This window comes from Zootoca vivipara, chromosome 3 (genome assembly GCF_963506605.1).
Source record: "Zootoca vivipara chromosome 3, rZooViv1.1, whole genome shotgun sequence".
Taxonomy (NCBI): Eukaryota; Metazoa; Chordata; class Lepidosauria; order Squamata; family Lacertidae; genus Zootoca; species Zootoca vivipara.
This window is the reverse complement of record NC_083278.1, coordinates 120,136,305-120,155,040: the sequence shown is the minus strand read 5'-3', so window position 1 is coordinate 120,155,040 and position 18,736 is coordinate 120,136,305. Positions and strand designations below refer to the sequence as shown.

Sequence of the window (18,736 nt, the reverse complement as noted above, 5' to 3'; positions counted from 1 at the left end):
AAACTTAATCCCTTCCGGAAGTCCATTCCAAAACCAAAGCGTTCCAAAACGCTTCCAAGGCACACTTTCCCATAGAAAGTAATGAAAAATGGATTAATTTGTTCCAGACTTTTAAAAACAACCCCTAAAACAGCAATTTAACATGGATTTAACTATCCAACAAGACCATTGATCCATAAAATAAAAGTAATAAACAATGTACTCCAGTCACACACACAATCAATCAATCAATCAATCAATAAATGAACTGGCTTCAACACAGTCACAGAAACAAACAAAAAAGCCACAAAAACAAAAATGCAAAATAAATAGCAAAAACAGGCAGACTTCAGTGTACCACTCAAAACAGAAGTGTGGCACTCAAAACGGAGCACGTTTGGCTTCCGAAAAAAGTTTGCAAACCGGAACACACATTAGCACAATTGCAGTGTTTGGGTTCCAAGTTGTTTGAGTAGCAAGGCATTTGAGAACCAAGGTACCACTGTAGTTTAATGGTAACACTGTTTCTGATTTTATTCCCTGACTTTTGTCAGTTGGGAAGGCCTTGGGAGTTTTCTCCATGGGAAATTCTGGGAATCGTCCGATCCCCGTGCAAACCGTTTCTCTGGAACGGATTTATTAATAAAACGTACACGCTGGTGGGATTCCAAAAGCCACGCAGGCACCTCAAAGCAGTTCACAAAAGAGCAGCAGGTTGTATTCAACTGTTTTTATTAAAAAAAAAGAAACGGAAACAAAGGGATCCGCTTTGCTCACAAGTTTGTGTAGAAAAGTCACTGCGGGCAGCGGGCCGTTCGTGAGAAGCAGCGAGGGCTGAAGTGTGTTGCAGCCTGCAAAAGGGGGCTGCCAACCCAGACCCAAAACGAACGGAACTTGGTCCTTGGGAAGGAGGAATGTCTCCAGGGTTGGGCCCAGGAAGCAGCTCAGCCCAAGAGGGGAAGGCAAAGAGCCCCACAGAGACCACCCTGGAGGCTGGAAGACAAGAGCTGGGGAGGCAGGGAGGGTGGGGCCTTTCCTGAGCTTGCTCCCCCCCCAGATTCCAGTACGCCCCCCCCCCCAGCATGGAGCTGGCCCAAGGCTGCCTTCCAGCAGCGCCGTTTTTTTGCTCTTTGGTGGAGAAGCCAGGTGGGCACAGGTGGGCAACACGGAGTGGGGCCCAGAATCGCGCCCAGGCAGCCTCAGTACCGTCCCAGCACAGTGGCCAGCAGGGCCATGCGGATGTACATGCCGTTCTCTGCCTGCCGGAAGTAGGCGGCACGTGGGTCTGAGTCCACCTCCACGCTGGAAGGAGAGAAAGTTGGGGGGGGGGAGAGAGGTCATGATCGCCACTAAGTCAGCAAGTGCTCTAGGCCATACACACACCCCCGCCCTTCAGAGGGCCCAGAGCTCTGCACATGACGTGCTTCTCCTGTGCAAGATGCTTTGCCTTGATCCTGCGCAAGGCCACCCGCCCTGCGAGGTAGGCTGCTCTTCCAACTTCCAGTTCCTGCATTGCAAGGGTGGGGGGCTAGAGGACCCCTGGGGGTCCCTTCCAACTCTGATGCTCTATGGCTCTACAGATCCCAAGGCGACCGACTGAGGCTGGGAGCATAGCTGCCAAGTTATCCCTTTTTTTAAGGGAAATTCCATTATGCTGAATAGGCTTCCTCGCGAGAAAAGGGAAAACTTGGCAGCTATGGCTGGGAGTTCCCATCGCCAAACCAGGCCCCCCATCTGACACCACCCCCTTCTACTGGGTATGTTTAGCCTGGAGAAGAGAAGGTTAAGGCCATGTTCAAATATATAAAAGGATGTCAAATAGAGGAGGGAGAAAGGTTGTTTTCTGCTGCTCCAGAGAAGCGGACACGGAGCAATGGATTCAAACTAAAAGAAAGAAGATTCCACCTCAACATTAGGAAGAACTTCCTGACAGTAAGAGCTGTTCGGCAGTGGAATTTGCTACCAAGGAATGTGGTGGAGTCTCCTTCTTTGGAGGTCTTTAAGCGGAGGCTTGACAGGCATATGTCAAGAATGCTTTGATGGTGTTTCCTGCTTGGCAGGGGGTTGGACTGGATGGCCCTTGTGGTCTCTTCCAGCTCTACGATTCTATGATTCTACTGCTCCAGTGTCTCAAAGCAGCCAGAAGCAAAGAAACAGCCTCCTGGGCAGGGAGGAAGCTCTTGACTTCTGCTGCTTATGAACAACCCCCCCCCGACCCCCAGGTCTTGATCCTCCTACATGGGCGCTATGCTGTGCCCCACCACCACTGGTCCAAATTCCTCAGCTCCACCCCAAATGTTCCTTCACCCCACTTGGCACCCTGAAGCAATTCCCTGGCAAGCGGTGCCCCCTCCCCCCCCCTTCCGCACCTGATCTCGTTGACCCGGGGCATGGGGTGCATCACGACCATCTTCTTCTTGGCCCGGGTCATGATGTGGGGGGTCAGGATGAACTGCCCGAAACACTGAGGAGGGAGAGGAGCACAGCAAGTGAGCCTGCCGCCCAGGGACCCTCTTCTCCACCCCCCCCTGGGTGGCTTCAGGGCCTCAGAGGGCCAGCCTGGCCTGGAGGGAGGGAGGCCATGGGGTGGGGGCAGCAGTTCAGGGCCCCTTCCTTCCTCACTCACCGCCTCAAACTCTTGGACCGAGGCAAAGCGCTCCTTCTGGATGCGAGTCATGTAGAGGACATCCGTGTCGGGCAGCGCCTCCTCAATGTTCTCAAACTCCTCCTGAGAATGTATTACCACAATTATGGCTCCTGCATTTATTGACTTGCTTTTCTGTTATTCCATAAAACCCAGATGCCTCTCGACCGGAACAACAGCAACAGAGGCCACCCCACGCCGTTTGCAGAAAAGTAACACATTAGGAAACATTAGGAAGAACTTCCTGACAGTAAGAGCTGTTCGGCAGTGGAATTTGCTGCCAAGGAGTGTGGTGGAGTCTCCTTCTTTGGAGGTCTTTAAGCAGAGGCTTGACAGCCATCTGTCAGGAATGCTTTGATGGTGTTTCCTGCTTGGCAGGGGGTTGGACTGGATGGCCCTTGTGGTCTCTTCCAACTCTATGATTCTATGATTCTATGATCTAACACCAAGGAAAAAAAATCTACAACTGTTTAAAGCATAAAAATACCCCATGATTTATACTCTGTCTTTTTCCACAGAAGGGGACTCGAGGCAGCTTGCACAAATCAAAGCAACACACAGATCAAACATGGAAAAGGGAGAAGAAGAAGAAGAAAATGCTTTAGCCGCCCCGCAGCCTTCTAGCCCCAATTGTACCATACTGGCCCGAATATAAGCCGCACCTTTAAAATTGGAGGAGGGAAAAGAAAAAAAGGAAAAAAAGACCCGAATATAAGCTGTTCCCTTTCTCGCTGCTCTTGGCTGCATACCACAAGACCGTGAATATAAGACATGCTTTAACTTTTCACGGTTGGAATTTGGGGGGAAAGTGTGGCTTATATTTGGGCCGATACAGTAATTGTATTTATTCTCTATGTAGAACTTGGGTCTCAATGCATGATGTGATTCTTGCATCCCTGCATTTTTGTACCTCTCCTACGCTGTGTAAACTGGCATTCCTGGCTTAGCTATCCCTGATGGGTGGTTTGCAAAGATTGAGGGCACAGTGTATGTACCCTCCTTGAGATTCCTCAAGATGTGGGAAGGAAGCTACAGGAATGGTAAATTAAGGAGGTCTGGTTGTCCAGGAAGCAGGACGATGGGTGGGCGAAGCGTGACTCTTCAGGCTCCAGAGTCTGAGGGTACGGAAGGTAACAAGGCAAAGCAGGATTGTTCTAGTTCCCTGACCTTCCAGGTGTGCATCCTAGGAGCTAATGACGCACAACCATTGGCCCGTGTTCAAAGCGCCCCCAATTGGGCACCTTTTCAGACTTGGAAGGGTGTGGGGAGGGCTTAAGCGCGACCCACCGACACAGACGATAGCCCAGAATGCAGCCCTTGCACAAATTGGGGGTTGCCTGTGCTGTGTTTGAAAAACAAAAAAAAGCTTTGTTCAAAGGTGCCTTTGGGGCAGTTTCCCTAACTGGTGGTTCTCTGAAGCAGAGGTTTATGGAGCCTGCCCTATGGCAGTAGCTGCTCTAAGAAACGGGGTCCCTGACGGATCCTGAGCTGGTGTATCTCTCTTGGCTGTGCTTTTCTTTCAGGTGTTGGCATGAACCATTAAGAGGGAGCTTAGAAGTTTAAAAATTGCTCATCTCAGAGTTTAAACAGTCTAAAAATGCCCAAATCGGTTAAATTTAGGAAGGGAACGGCTTCCATAGAGAACAGCAAATTAAATCAAACTCGAATAGATTTGCTTTTTATACTATTTTAGCCCTACAGTCACACCTCATGTTGCGTCTGCTGCAGGTTGCGTGTTTTCGTGTTGCGAACGTGGCGGACCCGGAAGTGCTTACTTCTGGGTTTCGCTGCATGCACAGAAATGTTCTGCGCACTTTGTGCATGCGCAGAAGTGGTCTATCACGGTTTCACGCATGCGCAAAAGCGCTGCTCGGGTTGCAGACTTTTTGGGGTGCGACCGGCACCCCGGAAGGGATCAGGTCCGCAACCCAAGGTACCACTGTATTAAAATACAGAAGTGGAGGGTCCACCTGCAAAGGCAGGACCCCTCCCCCTCACCTGCTTGATCCCCTTAGAGGCCACGAAGTGGAAGATGTCGGCCGGCATGCGGAGGTTGGGTGGGGTGACGTAGCGCAGGCTGACCCGGTAGAGGGTGAGGAGGCGAGCCAGAGAGTGGACGGTCCGGCCGTGCTTTAAGTCGCCCACCATGGTGATCTGGGTGGGGGGAAGGCAGAGGCGGCCGTGAGCACCCCTGGCCAGGGGGGAGGCCCCCGCAAAAAAGCCACCCCCCAAAAAAACCCTCCCGAGCGAGGTCCCCTCACCGTCATGCCGTTGACTGTGCCCAGCTCCTCCCGGATGGTGAAGATGTCCAGCAGGCCTTGTGTGGGGTGCTCCCCGACCCCGTCGCCCGCGTTGATGACCGGCTTGCGGCAGTGCTTGGCAGCCAGCTGGCACAAGGAAGAAGGAGGGAGGGAGGGAGGGACTCAGCAGAGACGTTCCTGCAGAGCCCTTTCACAGCCGCCGTGGAGAGTTTAGACCGACAGCGGTCCCCATTACATTCTTTCTGGGAGATGGAAGTCCAGTTGCCCATGGCAGTTCCCAGGGCGACACGAGAGGCCAGGGCTCAAATTCCCCCTTGACCATGAAGCTCTGACCGGGTGTGACCCTTGGGCAACTCGCTGCCTTTCTCAGAGCCTGGCCTACCTTGCAGTGGGAGGTGGTTGTGGGGCGGAAACGGGGAGTTCGAACCCTGGAGAGACCAGGGTTCAATCTCCATTTGGCCATGGAGTTCATTGGGCGTGCTCTTGGGCCAGCCGCCACCTCCCTCAGCCTAACCTACTTTGCAGGGTTGCTGCAAGGATGAAATGGGGAGGGGGAGAAGCGCGTGGGGCACTTGGAGCTCCTTGGAGAATAAGGTGGCGCAGAAATGCAAATAAATGAACAAACAAACAAACAAGATGCCTGGGGTGGTTCAGAGCCTCCTCTAGGCCAGGGGTGGCCAACTCCCAATAGAATGTGATCTACTCACAGAGTTTAAATCTGGCAGTGATCTGCCCCCCCTTTTTAGGAAGGAGGAAGGCCCATTTTGGGGGGTTCAGGACAAAGTTGCTGAGCTTTTTTTAGGGAGGAGGAAAGCCCCGTTTTTAGGGGTTCAGCAGGGCAATGTTGTTAAGCTTTTTTAGGGAGGAGGAAAGCCCCATTTTTTTCGGAGGGCAGGGCAGATTTGTTGAGCTTTTTTTAGAGGAGCCAAAGTTGTTGAGCTTCTTCGGGGCGAGCCCGTGATCTACCAGTGATCTACCACAGACATCCAGTGATCTACCAGTAGATCACAATCTACCTGTTGGACATGCCTGCTCTAGGCAGACGAAGCAGCCCATCCACAGACCCAGGGAGGGAAAACAAGAGGCTTTAGGGAACCGAGCCCCACTGATAGCATAGGCTGGACCTGTTCCTTCTCGACAGTGGAACGGTCTCCCTTGGAGGGGAGCAGCCTCTCCTTGGATGGTCAGAGATCCCTTTGCTGCAATCCCTGCACTGCAGGGGGTGGAACTGGATGACCTTTGGGTAACCCTTCCAACCCTACAGTCCTAGCTAGGGATTCTAGGATTCTCTTTGTTGCGCCCCATCAGAGCGGCCTTTGCCGGAGCTCACCTCCACGGCCCCCGGCTGGGGGTGCCTCAGGACCAAGACGTCGGCGTAGCAGCTCATGGTCTGGACCGAGTCCGCCAGCGACTCCCCCTTCTGGCAGGAGGAGGTGGCCTCCGAAAAGGGCAGGACGGAGCCCCCCAGGCGGTACATGGCGGCGGCAAAGGAGCTGCTGGTGCGCGTGCTTGCCTCGTAGAACATGGAAGCCATCACCTTGCCCTGCGCGGGAGGAAGCGGCCCCCCTTCAGTACAGGCGGTGGGGGGGCTCCCCCTCCCCACACACCCCTCCCTCCCCCCGCCCACCCCGGCCCCCACCTCACCTTGAGGATGTCAATGTTGCGCTCCTTCTGGACCATCATGCGCAGGTTGTGGGCCACGTTGAAGAGGTGAGACATCTAGGGGAGAGGGGCGCTCAGTCACACAAGAGGGGGCTCAAAATGCTACCAAAGGCCTTATGCAATTCTATGGTGTCAGACAGCATCCGAACATACGGCGCACTGTTCTGGTCGGCTCACCGCAAAAAGGGTACTGAAAACTTAGGGAAGGGTCAGACAAGGCCAGTGATTGAGGGTTGGAGCGACCGCCCCACGAGGAATGGTTGCAGCATAGAATCATAGAATCATAGAGTTGGAAGAGACCCCTAGGGCCATTGAGTCCAACCCCCTGCTAAGCAGGAAACACCATCAAAGCATTCTTGACATATGCCTGTCAAGCCTCTGCTTAAAGACCTCCAGAGAAGGAGACTCCACCACACTCCTTGGTAGCAAATTCCACTGCCGAACAGCTCTTACTGCCAGGAAGTTCTTCCTAATATTTAGGTGGAATCTTCTTTCTTGGGCAGTTGGGACTTTTTTAATTTAGAGAAAAGGCGACACAACCAAAGCTTAAAAAAACTATCCCTGGCCTGCGAGAAAGTGGACAGAAAAAAGTTTTTCTCCCTCTCTCCTAACACTAGATCCCGTGGCTATCCCTTGAAGCTGAATGTCGGAAGATTCAGGACAACCCCCTGCCAAGCAGGAAACACCATGCTTTGATGGTGTTTCCTGCTTGGCAGGGGGTTGGACTGGATGGCCCTTGGGGTCTCTTCCAACTCTATGATTCTAGGACAGACAACAGAAAGTCCTTCTTCACGCAGAGAGCACATGGTTAAACTGTGGAACTCTCTGCCGCAGGAAGACGAAGAAGAAGAGTTACTACCCGAAGGAGTCTCAAAGTGGCTAACATTCTCCTTTTCCTTCCTCCCCCACAACAAACACTCTGTGAGGTGAGTGAGGCTGAGAGACTTCAGAGAAGTGTGACTGACTAGCCCAAGGCCACCCAGCAGCTGCATGTGGAGGAGCGGGGAATCGAACCCGGTTCCCCAGATTATGAGTCCACCGCTCTTAACCACTACACCACCCTCAGTGAAGACCACCCACTTGGATGGCTTTAAAAGAAGATTGGACAAATTCATGGAGGGGGGGCGGGCTCTGCTCTGCCTCCAGAGTCAGGCTTTGGCATCCCAGTTGCTGGAAACCTGGGAGGGGAGAGGGCTCTTGTTGGTTTCCCAATGGGGCATCTGGTCGGCCACTGGCCTGATCCTGCCGGCTCCTCTGAGTCTTTCCCTTCCCCACCCCAAGACGGCTGAATGAACAAGGCAGGCAAGAGGAGCGGTGGGGGGGGGGGGTCCGAGGGGGTCTCTGCGTGTGTGTACCTGTCCCTTGGTGAACTGCTTGACAGACAAGACGTGCTGCCCGACCAGCGGGTGGAGGAGGGGCGAAGTCTGGGGGTGCGGCAGGCTCTGGGGGGACGTCTGCCTGGGCAAGGGGCCTGCCAGGTACAGGGGGCCGTCCTGGATCATGGCCAAGTCTGCGGGAGGAAAGGAGGAAGGTCAGCCCCGCGAGGAGGACCAGAGAGGCAGCACCCAGCGGGGGCAGCAGGATCTGCCCTTCTGGCCACAGTATGGCAGGAAACCCCAGCTGCTCTCTAATCCTGGAAACACCCCAGGAAGTCTATCCGTATACAAAGCCCTGAACAACTGGGGAGCAGTTGACCTACGAGATCCCCTTGCCCCACACGGACCTACTCGGTTGCTTGGATACTGCCACAAGGGCAGCGTAATACCCCATTCATTCCCAGTTTGTGATAAATCAGGTCTTTGCCCTCTGGAACTCCCTGCTTATTGACAGGAAAGGTCAGGAAATTGCTCAGGAAAGGTCCAGAGACCTAGGTAGAGTTGCTGTGAGTCCTCATCGGCTTTTGGCCCACTGCTATTTTAACTTTTCCACAGCCTTAAATGATTGCTGCTGACTCTTCATCGATCATGTTTATTGCTTTATCTTATTTGAGGTGCTGCGTGGTTTTAATAATTTTCTTAAAGCAACCAAGCGGCGCGTCTGTTTTACGTGAGAAAGGAAGCAAGCAGCTCCGCAGGGAGGAAGGAAAGAAACTCACCCGGCGGCTCCACTGTTTTTTTGACCACCTTTTCCCTGAGATCTTCGGCTGCCGGAGGATGGAGAGAGGAAGAGGAGGGCCAACGTTAGAGGAAGACGGGAGGCCTTTGCAACAACCCCTCTTTGCCCCCAGGAAGGACCCCCCCTCCTGCCACCCCCCCTGCGCCCGTCACCTGGCAGCCCGGGGTCCGAGGCACGGTGGATGCGGGGGGCCAGGAAGAAGCGGGCGTCTCCCACTGGTCCGGCTCGACGGGGGCTGAGTGCTCGGCAGCGCAAGGCCTCTGGCTGGACGGTGGGGAGGGGCCGCTCTGGCGTCTGAAAGGGGGGAGAGTTAAGCACCCGGGGGTGGGGGGAGAGAAATGGCACCTCCCACCTGCTCCAGTGGCGTGTGAGGATAACTTAGCCACGCAGCATGGGGAGAAGGCATCACAAGGGGTGTGCCCCTGAATTTGTAGGAAATGGACAGCAAAGCAAAGGAGGGCAGGCGCTATGGCAAAGAACCCCCCTCCCCTCCCCTCCCCATAGCCCGATGTTGGCTCAAAGCAGGACCAAGCCTCCTGCCTGGATTTTCCACGGCTGGTGGGGTCTCAAAGCTGCGCCACGGACAACTTTTTCGCTCTGTGCTCGGAAGGACTTGCCCGAGACTCTGCTTGGAGTCACCAAGTGATTGTCCCTTAACAGCTTGGGAGCAATTTATCTTACACCCCACATGGGCCCACAGGGGCCACCCAATAGCCGTTCTGCATTGGGAAGAACTCGTGTGCGGGAGGATCTGCCCTTTGGAACTCCCTGCCTCTTGATATCAGGCAGGCCTTTCACTGTACTGTTTGGCCGCTGCTAAAAACATTCTGGTTCAGACAAGCCTGCCCAGGTGTTTGGAAAGCTGGTGCAAAGTTTAAGCTGTTTTAGTATTTTAACTTTTGTATTTCTTAAAGTGCTCTTGATTTTCTTAGTGGTGCGTGAAGTTTATGAATTAAATAAAGGCCACACTCTCTCTCTCCCTCTCTTGGTCCTCTTTCCTGAGGGATCTCCTGCCTGCTTAGACTTGGAACTTGGCTGTCCGAAAGCCTCACCCAAACACCCTGCCATTTTCCTTTCCCGGACTAAGCCAGCTCTCCTTCATCCCTCTTGGGGGATAGAGAGACACACACTTAGTCCCACAAAAAGGGGTGCAGGAAGTGCTGGGGGTGCTGGGCCGCATGGCAGGTGGCTTCCCTCACCCATCCCAGCAGCAGAGGGACTTTCCCGCCCCCTTGAGGGGCATCCTGGGCCCGGTCCCAGCGCCTACCTTCAGGATCTCTTTGGCTGGCACAGCACTCGGCCATTTCCGCACATCCTGCCCATAGCCTGGAGGTACAAGGACCTGGAAGGAGAGACAGAAGGCGCTCAGAGCCCTAGAAACCCTCCCCAAGCAGCGGCGTCCACAGGCCCCTTCAGCAAAAGGAAAGCGGCCGACCCTCAACATCAGGATTAACAGCAGGCACAGGGATTATTTTTTGCCAGGACAGCAGCAGGGAAGGAAAGGGTTAAACCCCACCAGGCTGCACCTCCTTTTCTGAAAAGCTTTTCATGAGACGGTTTCCCAATTGCAAGCTTAGCATCCCATCTCGTCTTCCTCTGACGAGGAGACTGTAGTTAACGGGTAGAGTGGTTTGGGCTCCTGGAAGGCAGTGCAGCCTAATGGTTAGGGCGCTGGGCTGTGACTTGGGAAAGGAGGGTTCGAATCCCCCACTCAGCCACAAAGCTCCCTGGGTCACCTGGGGAGTTACTCACCTCTTCGCCTGACCTACCTCACAGGGTTGTTGCGAGGATAAAATGGGAAGGGAGAGAACCGTTATGGGAAAATCAAGGCAGTATATAAATGTAATTAATAAGAAGGGATAATTTTCCGATCGGAAGAGCCATTCGACAGTGGAACGGTCTCCCTCAGAAGGTGGTGGTCTCTCCTTCGTGGAGGTTTATAAGCAGAGGTTGGGTGGCCCTCTGTTCTGAATGCTCCAGCTGAGATTCCTGCATGGCAGGGGGCTGGACTGGATGACCCCTGGGGGGCCCCCTTCCACCTCTGCCATTCCAGGATTCTATGGCCCTGCACGACACACACAGCCACTTCCCTCTCCGCCCCCCCCTACCCCGCTTGCAGCTTACCTGCCCATCGATGTAGGCCACTTCCCCACGGAGGATGACCCGGCGCACGGTCCCCTTCACCCGCATCCCCTCGAAGGGCGTCCAGCGGGCCTTGCTGAAGGCCATGTGGGGGGGCACCAGCCACTCCTGCTCCAGGTCCACCTGCCGGAAGGAAATGGCTCAGCCCCACGGAACCCCAGCCCCTTGGGGGGGGGGGTTCTTTCCTGGAGGACCAGGAGCAACAGGAGCCCTGCACTTGGTGGATCAGGCCCATGGCCCACCTAGTCCACAGGAACCTCCATAGGAAGCTCCATGGCTTCAGACAAGGGATCTCCCCCCCCCAGAACGTGGGACCTTCTGAGCCATGGCCCTTCAGCAGCCTCTTCTGGCCCCCAGGTGCTTGCAGGAAGCAAGCCGGGCTTGGGGGCAACAGTAGCAGCTTCCTCTCAGAACATAGTTAAACGGTGGAACTCCCTGCCAAAGGAGACCCAGCAAAGGCCACCAGCCTAGGTGGCTTGGACAAATTCATGGGGGGGGGGGAGAGGGCTGTCGCTGGCTCTGCCCTGCCATGGCGGGCACCTGGTTGGGAAATGCAGGACTGGGATACCGGGCTGCCTTTGGCCTGATCCAGCAGGCTCTTCTTATGGAACCTCCAGCTCCAGAGGCAGTCTATCTGGATTCCAAGTTCTTAGGGGTGTTTGGCCCCTGTGAGGAGAGGAAGCCGCTGGGCACTGGCCTGATCCTGCAAGCTCACCTCCCTCCTCTTGCGCTCCCCAGCAACTGGTCCTCCGAGGCAGACGGCCTTGAGCGGCAGAGAGCGAGCATCGTGGCTGGAGAAGGAGGCAGTAGGGCCTTTCCTGGGAGGGAGGCCCCCTCCCCCACCCCAGCCAGGCCCTCCCCCACCCCTGCAAAGGGAGACCCCAGGAGGGCACCCCCCACCCACCCACCAAGGAGCACCTCCTGCCTCACCTCGATGTAGGTGTCCTCTTGCAGGGGGAGCCCAAAGATGCGCCTGGGGTTCTCGTAGAGACGCTGGACCAAGTCTTCCACGCTGAGCCGTCCCTCGGAGACAGCGGTCAGCAGGAGGGGCAGCAAGGTCTCCAGGCCAGGGAAGCCGGGCGGGGGCTCCTTGCCCAGCTTCTCTTCCAGCGTGTGGGGAGCTGAGTGCGAGAGAGACGTGTGGCAGAGACTCGGGCCCCACAAAGCGCTCTTTACACAATTTATCTATCCCACCTTCTCCTCCAAGAAGGCCAAGGTGGTGATGTGGTTCTCTAGGGCAAGACTCTAACCACTGAACCACGCTGCCTCTCTATTAGCTATGGGGCTCTGATGGAGCATGGCAGGCGGATCTTCCCCCCACCTCCGGAAAAAGTGTCCCAGCAGCTGCATCCCCCCCAGAGGCCACTGAGAAGAAGAGAAGGTTAAGGGGTGATATGATAGCCATGTTCAAATATATAAAAGGATGTCATATAAAGGAGGGAGAAAGGTTGTTTTCTGCTGCTCCAGAGAAGCGGACACGGAGCAATGGATTCAAACTACAAGAAAGAAGATTCCACCGAAACATTAGGAAGAACGTCCTGACAGTAAGAGCTGTTCGGCAGTGGGATTTGCTGCCAAGGAGTGTGGTGGAGTCTCCTTCTTTGGAGGTCTTTAAGGAGAGGCTTGACAGCCATCTGTCAAGAATGCTTTGATGGTGTTTCCTGCTTGGCAGGGGGTTGGACTGGATGGCCCTTGGGGTCTCTTCCAGCTCTATGATTCTATGATTTACTCATGGGGTTAAAAGCCAACCTCCCATGCCCCCCCCATTACCGTGGTCCGTGGCAAAGCAGTCGATGGTGTCCATGTTTTCCCACAGGGCCTCCATGTCCTCGCGGGTGCCCAGCATGGGCCGCACCTGCCCCCTGCCCTCCCCGATGCGCCCCAGGTCCTCCTGGCACAGGAAGAGGTGGTGGGGGGCTACCTCGCAGGTCACCTCAATGCCCTTCTGCTTCGCGGCCTTGATGATCAGGATCTGTGGGGAAAGTGGGGTGTGTGTGTGTGTGTGTCACACATCCCTCAGCCTGAGAAGCCCCCCACCCCCGCCTGAGATCGTTCTGGGGTGAAAAAACAGGTCTGCGCATCACGATGAGCTCCCCCCCCCCCCAGCTTCCTGACCCTCCGTTGCAGGAAAAGTGAGACCTGACTCTCTGCCCCACTTCTCCCCTTCCAGCACCCCCTCCCTGTGTGGATTCCCCCCCCCAGGCACTGCTGTTGGTCAACTGCCCCCCTTTGAGCTGTCGCTCAAAACTGCCCCAGTGCCAGCCCAGCCCACAGCCTGCTCTCTTCCCACAGGCCTCTCTTACCCCTTCGTGTGCCCAGGTGTGCCCGCTGGATCAGGCCGGCAGCCCCTCTCGTCCGGCATCGTCCTGAGTCCTAGCAACCTAGGACTCTAGATAGACTGCCCCTGAGCTTGGAGGCTCCAGAAGAGTACCAGAAGAGCCCGGAGGCCATCTTGCTGGGCATCCTGTTCTCCCACTGAGCCCCGGAGCCCTCGGGGCCGGGAGCCATTGATAGCCCTCTCCCCTTCTGTGAATCGGCCTCGCCTGTCCTCTTGCCCCCTTCCTTCCTGCCCTGCCACTTTTGCAGCAGGAGAAGTCTCACCTCCTCCTTCCGCGCCACGTGGCAGATGTGGACGGGGCGCTGGTACAGCTGGGCCACCATCAGGATGGCAGCCACCGTCTGCTTCTCTGCGTGAGCCACGATGGGAAGGTGCTTGGGCCACTTCTCAAAGTGCTGCCAGGACAGAGAAAAGAGGAGCGAGTGAGGGAGACCCCGAGGGCAAAGGGGCGAGGGAAGGAGGACCCCCCCCCCCCCGGGCGCAAAGGATGTCATATGGAGGAGGGAGAAAGATTGTTTTCTGCTGCTCCAGAGAAGCGGACACGGAGCAATGGATTCAAACTTCAAGAAAGAAGATTCCACCTAAACATTAGGAAGAACTTTCTGACAGTAAGAGCTGTTCGACAGTGGAATTTGCTGCCAAGGAGTGTGGTGGAGTCTCCTTCTCTGGAGGTCTTTAAGCAGAGGCTTGACAGGCATATATCAAGAATGCTTTGATGGTGTTTCCTGCTTGGCAGGGGGTTGGACTGGATGACCCTTGTGGTCTCTTCCAACTCTATGATTCTATTCTATTCTATTCTAGGGGCAGGTCGACCACCTCCCCAATATTCACATGCCGCTTGCTGGTGAAATGGCATACGATGAAACAGATTCACCCTGACTTCCTAAGCATCTTGGCTTGTCGGAACCAAAGAGCCCAGTGATTCCTGATGTCAAGAGGCAGGGAGTTCCAAAGTGTAACTGCGGCTGCCCTAAAATGCTGAATTCTGACGAAGGTTGAAAGGGCATGACAGGGCTCCTGTAGCTGCGCCAGTTCCCCCAAAATGAAGCAGCAGAGCAAGGCCATTTTGTGCTCTGGGGTGTTGGCCGAAGGCCTCCCCCGGTTAAGACAGGATTCCTGGACCCCACGGCCAGAGAAGGGGCGGGAAGGTCCGCCTCCACCTGCCTCTCGCACGCCCAACCCACCTCCATCCACAGGGAGACGTTGTCCATCTTGAGGTCCGAAAAGGTGTCGTTCAAGTACATCTTCAGGCCAGCGGCTGCTCCGGCCAGAGGCCCCAGGGAGGTGGCGTTGTCCGAGGAGGCGCCCACGTAGAGCGCATAGTCGCAGCGGGCCCCGGCCTCCGCCAACTGCGGGATGGGGGGGGGAGGGCAGAGAGACAAACCCAGTTTCACAACGTGCCTGGCACACCCCTTGCCAGAAGGTGACCCCCCCCCCCCGAGGAACAGTCGGGGCAAAGGGAGCGCATCCAGTCTCAGAGAGGCCAAGCAGATGCCCATGATAGGCAACCCCAAAGCAGGATCCGAGCCCAAAAGCTGGGATTCAGAAGGAGATGCCTTGCCCACCTCCCTTCTCCGTAGTCACAGAATTGTGAGGTGCAAGGGCTCCGGGGGGGGGCGTCATTTAGTCCAACCCCCTGCAAAGTGGGACCCACCCTGCAGGAGCCTCTTTACCTTCTGCACCAGGGCAAAGGAAGTGGCGTCAATGATAGCCGGGGAGGTGTTGGGCATGGCGCACACCATGGTGATGCCGCCCGCCAGAGCGGCCGCTGTGCCGGATGCGAAGTCCTCCTTGTGGGTGGCCCCTGGCTCCCGCAGGTGCACATGGACGTCGATGAGCCCTGGGGGGGGGGAGGCCAAGGTCAGCGGAGGGGCCCCCGGGAGCACCCTAGGGGAGTGAGTCAGGCAGGGGCCCGACGGGTCCAGCTCAGCCTCCGCCCAGGGGGGCACCCGACACCAGGCTCCTCCAAGCACTCCTCACCCCCTTGGGCACAGAATGGACTTGCTGCCAGGCCAAGGGGCTCAGGGTCCAACGCCCTCTTCTCACAGTGGCCAAAAGCCCCAAAGAACTTGCCATCCAGATGGACGGACGGCCTTTGGAGCTGGAGGTGCCATGAGAACATCATGCCAAGTATAAACCCCCAAAATGCCAAGTGCGCAGGCGATGAAGCACACCGCCAGGGAAACTGAGGCAGGCTTGGCCAGCCACGGCCTGCTCAGAGTGGCAGGATTTCTTGTCTCAGGCCCACAAGCCATGTGGGTCCATGGGGCGGGTGCTTCACTCCAGCCCCATGGACAGAACTCAAGCCAGGTCTGCCCTCCAACGCTGGCAAGTGAAGTTCTGGTCTCAGGGCCGGGAGAGGGCCAGGGTGGGCTATGGGGAAGAGGCTCTCCCTCCCCCCCCCAGGCACCCCCATATCCCACGTCCCACCTGGCAAGCGGATGAGCTTCTGCGAGGTCATGCAGTCCACGTGCATCTTCAAGGGGGGAGCCCCCCCAATCTGTCCAAGGGCCTGCCGGGAGCAGAGGAGGGTCTCACAACTGCCCTGGGTTAGCTGGCAAAGCCCCCCCCCCGCCCGAAACCCCCAAGGCTTGCCTCCCATCCTCCCCATTCAGGACCTCTCATTCGGGTCTCTCCCCCCCTCCCCCAGAGCCCAGTCCCAGCCTTCTTCCCCTGCCACCCCCCCCCAAAATGCCCCCCTCCCTCACCTCGACGAAGAGCTTGGTGCACTTGATGTCAATGATGAGGGGCACCGAGTAGTCGATGGCCAGGCGCCGGGTGCGGTAGCCCTTGGTGACGAAGGAGGAGAGGCGGCGCCCCCCCGAGTTGCGCATGGAGAGGTTGATGACCAGGTCGAAGTGGTTCTCCGCCAGGTAGTCCAGGATGCTGCGCTCCTTGCCGGCCACCTCGCCCCCGTCCGCCTCCTCAAAGTGCCAGTCCACAGCCATCACCTGCCGGGGGGGCAAGAGGGGAGACCCCCATCCCCAGGTCAGACACGCCCAGCAAGGACGGAGCCCCAGTTCTGCCCACGGGGCCAAGGAAGGGCATGCCTCAAGGGCCACTGGAGGCTGGGGGTCAGGGAGCCACCGGGACCAGATTCCTGCTTTGCAGGGGGTTGGGCTAGAGGACCCTCGGTGTCTCCTTCCGACGGCACAGCTTTAGGATTTAGGGCACCCCATGCCTTGCCTCCTCCCCATAGGAAGGTTCTCCCGAGCCCCACATACGGTAAGGCACAAACTGGTGGCTGAAGAGGAAGGAAGGAAGGAAGGAAGGAAGGAAGGAAGGAAGGAAGGAAGGAAGGAAGGAAGGAAGGAAGGAAGGAAGGAAGGAAGGAAGGAAGGAAGGAAATCTCAAGTGGGATCTAGTTGAGATTCCTTGGGGTCCCTCCCAACACTACAATTCTATGATTTGGAGGGAGGAAGGGAGTTTGTAAAAATGGAAGCTAGGGGGAAGTTATATGATTTTAATATTCGGTTGGGAGCCGCCCAGAGTGGGTGGGCTATGTATGTATAAATAATCATAATTCCAGTCACTCCAGGGCTGCTTCAGAGGGAACTGGCCTTAAAAATCTTCACTCAGTGCCCCCCACCCAGGGTAAGAAGGGGGAGGGTCTACTTACTGCACTTGGTGAGGGAGGGGGCCAAATCACGCTCCGGTTGTTGAATGGAGTAACATCTTCCCCCCTCCCATAACCAACATGGCCTTGGAAATAGATGGGGGAACACCCCAGGGCCCCCCAAAACAAGGCTCAGTACCAGCCAGTTAAGCGCAGCACCCCTTGCCCGGCCCACCTTGATGCCATGCTCCGTGTAGAAGTCGGCCGTGCCCAGGCTGGCATAGAGGTTGTAGCCCAGGCCCTCCAGGGTTCGCACGGTGGAAAGCAGCTCGCTCTTGTTCTGAAAGAGATGCCAAGGAAAGGCCATGTGGCAGCGCCCCTCTCCCTGCCAGGGTGAGGGTCTTCACCGTCCAGGGTGGGCACTGCCACCACCCTGCCTTCTCCTGCCACCTTGTGCCAAGTGTCCGCCTCCACAGGCTGGCGTCAAAGGACATAGGAACCCACGAACCCAAGGGGGCCCAGCTAGGCCCCCCGCATCCTCTTCAGCCAGACGCCCCCAAGGGAACCCTTTCCCTTCCTTGGGTTCCCACCAACTGTTCCTCAGAAGCATGGCTGCCTCCAGCTGTGGGGGGCAGAGAAGACCCAAGGGGCCCCTTCCCCCCCCCTTCTGCAGCTCTTCACAACCTCTCTTTATTTAACAGCCCTGAGCAGTTCTGCGCCATCAGCACCCGGGGGCCACTTCGCTGCTCACCCCAAACTCCAGATCAAGTTTAAAAAGCTCAGGCCCCATTTCCAATCCTCGAAAATGGACCATTGACTTCAACTCTCTGCTTTGTGTGTCTTAAGCAGTTGCTGACCTACAAGATGGTCCCTCCTCTTATTCCAGGCATCCCCAAAGTGCGGCCCTCCAGATGTTTTGGCCCACAACTCCCATGATCCCTAGCTAACAGGACCAGTGGTCGGGGAAGATGGGAATTGTAGTCCAAAACATCTGGAGGGCCGAAGTTTGGGGATGCCTGTCTTATTCCTTGACTGCTACTCTTACTGAGGAGCCTTTGTCGAAAGCTTTTTTCGGAAGTCCCATGCAACCAGCCCAGTCTATTCCCCTCTGCACAGGACTTCCTCCTCTCCTCCACCTTTGGGGATGTGTGGGGCGTTGCTGGGCCCCCTCCTCAGGCCCTCCCTCGCCCAAAGGGTGCCCCCCGTTGCCCTTCCTGCCCGGCTCACCTTGTAGCTCCCGATGGTGAGCAGGATGTTCTTCCTGGGGATCTTGAACCCGGTGCTGAGCATGGCCTTGAGGTAGGCCTCGCAGCGGTTCTCGCCAAAGCAGGCCACCTCGCCCGTGCTGGTCATCTCCACGCCAAGGACCACGTCGGCCCCTGCCAGCCGCGAGAAGGAGAACTGGGGCACCTGGGGGCGGAGAGTGGCATGGGAGGACCAGGGACCCCAAACAAGAGGCCCCTCGGGGAACCCAGGGGGAGACCCGGCTGCCTCAGCCAGCCCCCCAACTCCCCCAGCCGGCCGCTCACCTTGACGCCCACAATGCCTGTACCCGCCATCAGGCCCACCGGCTCCACCTCTTCGCCCATGATCACTTGCGTGGCCAAAGCCACCAGGTCGACGCCCAGGGTCTTGGAGACGAAGGGGAAGGAGCGCGAGACTCGCACGTTGCACTCAATCACCTTCAGCTGGTCGTGCTGTGCAGCAGGAGAGAGAGGGAAGTTGGCAAGGGGGCCCAAGAGAGGCCACACGCCCCCCCCCCGAGCCCCAGTCGCCTGGGGATGCGCCGGTCCCGAGCCAAGTTCAACGCCAGACAAGAACAGGGGCCGAATTGTTACTCTACAATCACATCTCACGCCGGGGTCCTGCCTATACACGAAAATCCTGTACGGCCCCTGGAGCTGCCCTATGAGAGTCCTCCCTTCTCACAGAGATCCTGTGCCCAGTGGGACTGGCCTGCCAGGGAATTTGCGCGGCAAACCCAGCGCAAAAAGAAGGTTGGCGTTCATCGTCTGCTCGGCGCAGTGGCTCCGGGAAGC

At 56.7% G+C, this 18,736-nt stretch overlaps 1 protein-coding gene across 1 annotated transcript in view; it reads right to left on the bottom strand.

Annotated features, from left to right (window-relative positions):
• Positions 1–657: 657 nt before the first annotated feature.
• The window catches only part of CAD (carbamoyl-phosphate synthetase 2, aspartate transcarbamylase, and dihydroorotase), a 44,128-nt gene continuing 26,049 nt past the window's right edge, over positions 658–18,736 (bottom strand). The window contains exons 23-44 of the mRNA XM_060273243.1: positions 18,227–18,394; positions 17,925–18,107; positions 16,933–17,037; positions 15,850–16,092; positions 15,572–15,653; positions 14,815–14,981; positions 14,326–14,490; positions 13,405–13,536; positions 12,574–12,775; positions 11,734–11,924; positions 10,786–10,926; positions 9,929–10,003; positions 8,814–8,955; positions 8,642–8,689; positions 7,902–8,056; positions 6,529–6,603; positions 6,215–6,427; positions 4,885–5,010; positions 4,622–4,777; positions 2,606–2,707; positions 2,349–2,443; positions 658–1,281 (exon numbers count right to left, since the gene is read on the bottom strand). Of these exons, the coding sequence (XP_060129226.1) occupies positions 1,179–1,281; positions 2,349–2,443; positions 2,606–2,707; positions 4,622–4,777; positions 4,885–5,010; positions 6,215–6,427; positions 6,529–6,603; positions 7,902–8,056; positions 8,642–8,689; positions 8,814–8,955; positions 9,929–10,003; positions 10,786–10,926; positions 11,734–11,924; positions 12,574–12,775; positions 13,405–13,536; positions 14,326–14,490; positions 14,815–14,981; positions 15,572–15,653; positions 15,850–16,092; positions 16,933–17,037; positions 17,925–18,107; positions 18,227–18,394 (3,069 nt within the window). The 3' untranslated portion in view covers positions 658–1,178. The remainder of the gene's footprint in view (positions 1,282–2,348; positions 2,444–2,605; positions 2,708–4,621; positions 4,778–4,884; positions 5,011–6,214; positions 6,428–6,528; positions 6,604–7,901; positions 8,057–8,641; positions 8,690–8,813; positions 8,956–9,928; positions 10,004–10,785; positions 10,927–11,733; positions 11,925–12,573; positions 12,776–13,404; positions 13,537–14,325; positions 14,491–14,814; positions 14,982–15,571; positions 15,654–15,849; positions 16,093–16,932; positions 17,038–17,924; positions 18,108–18,226; positions 18,395–18,736) is intronic.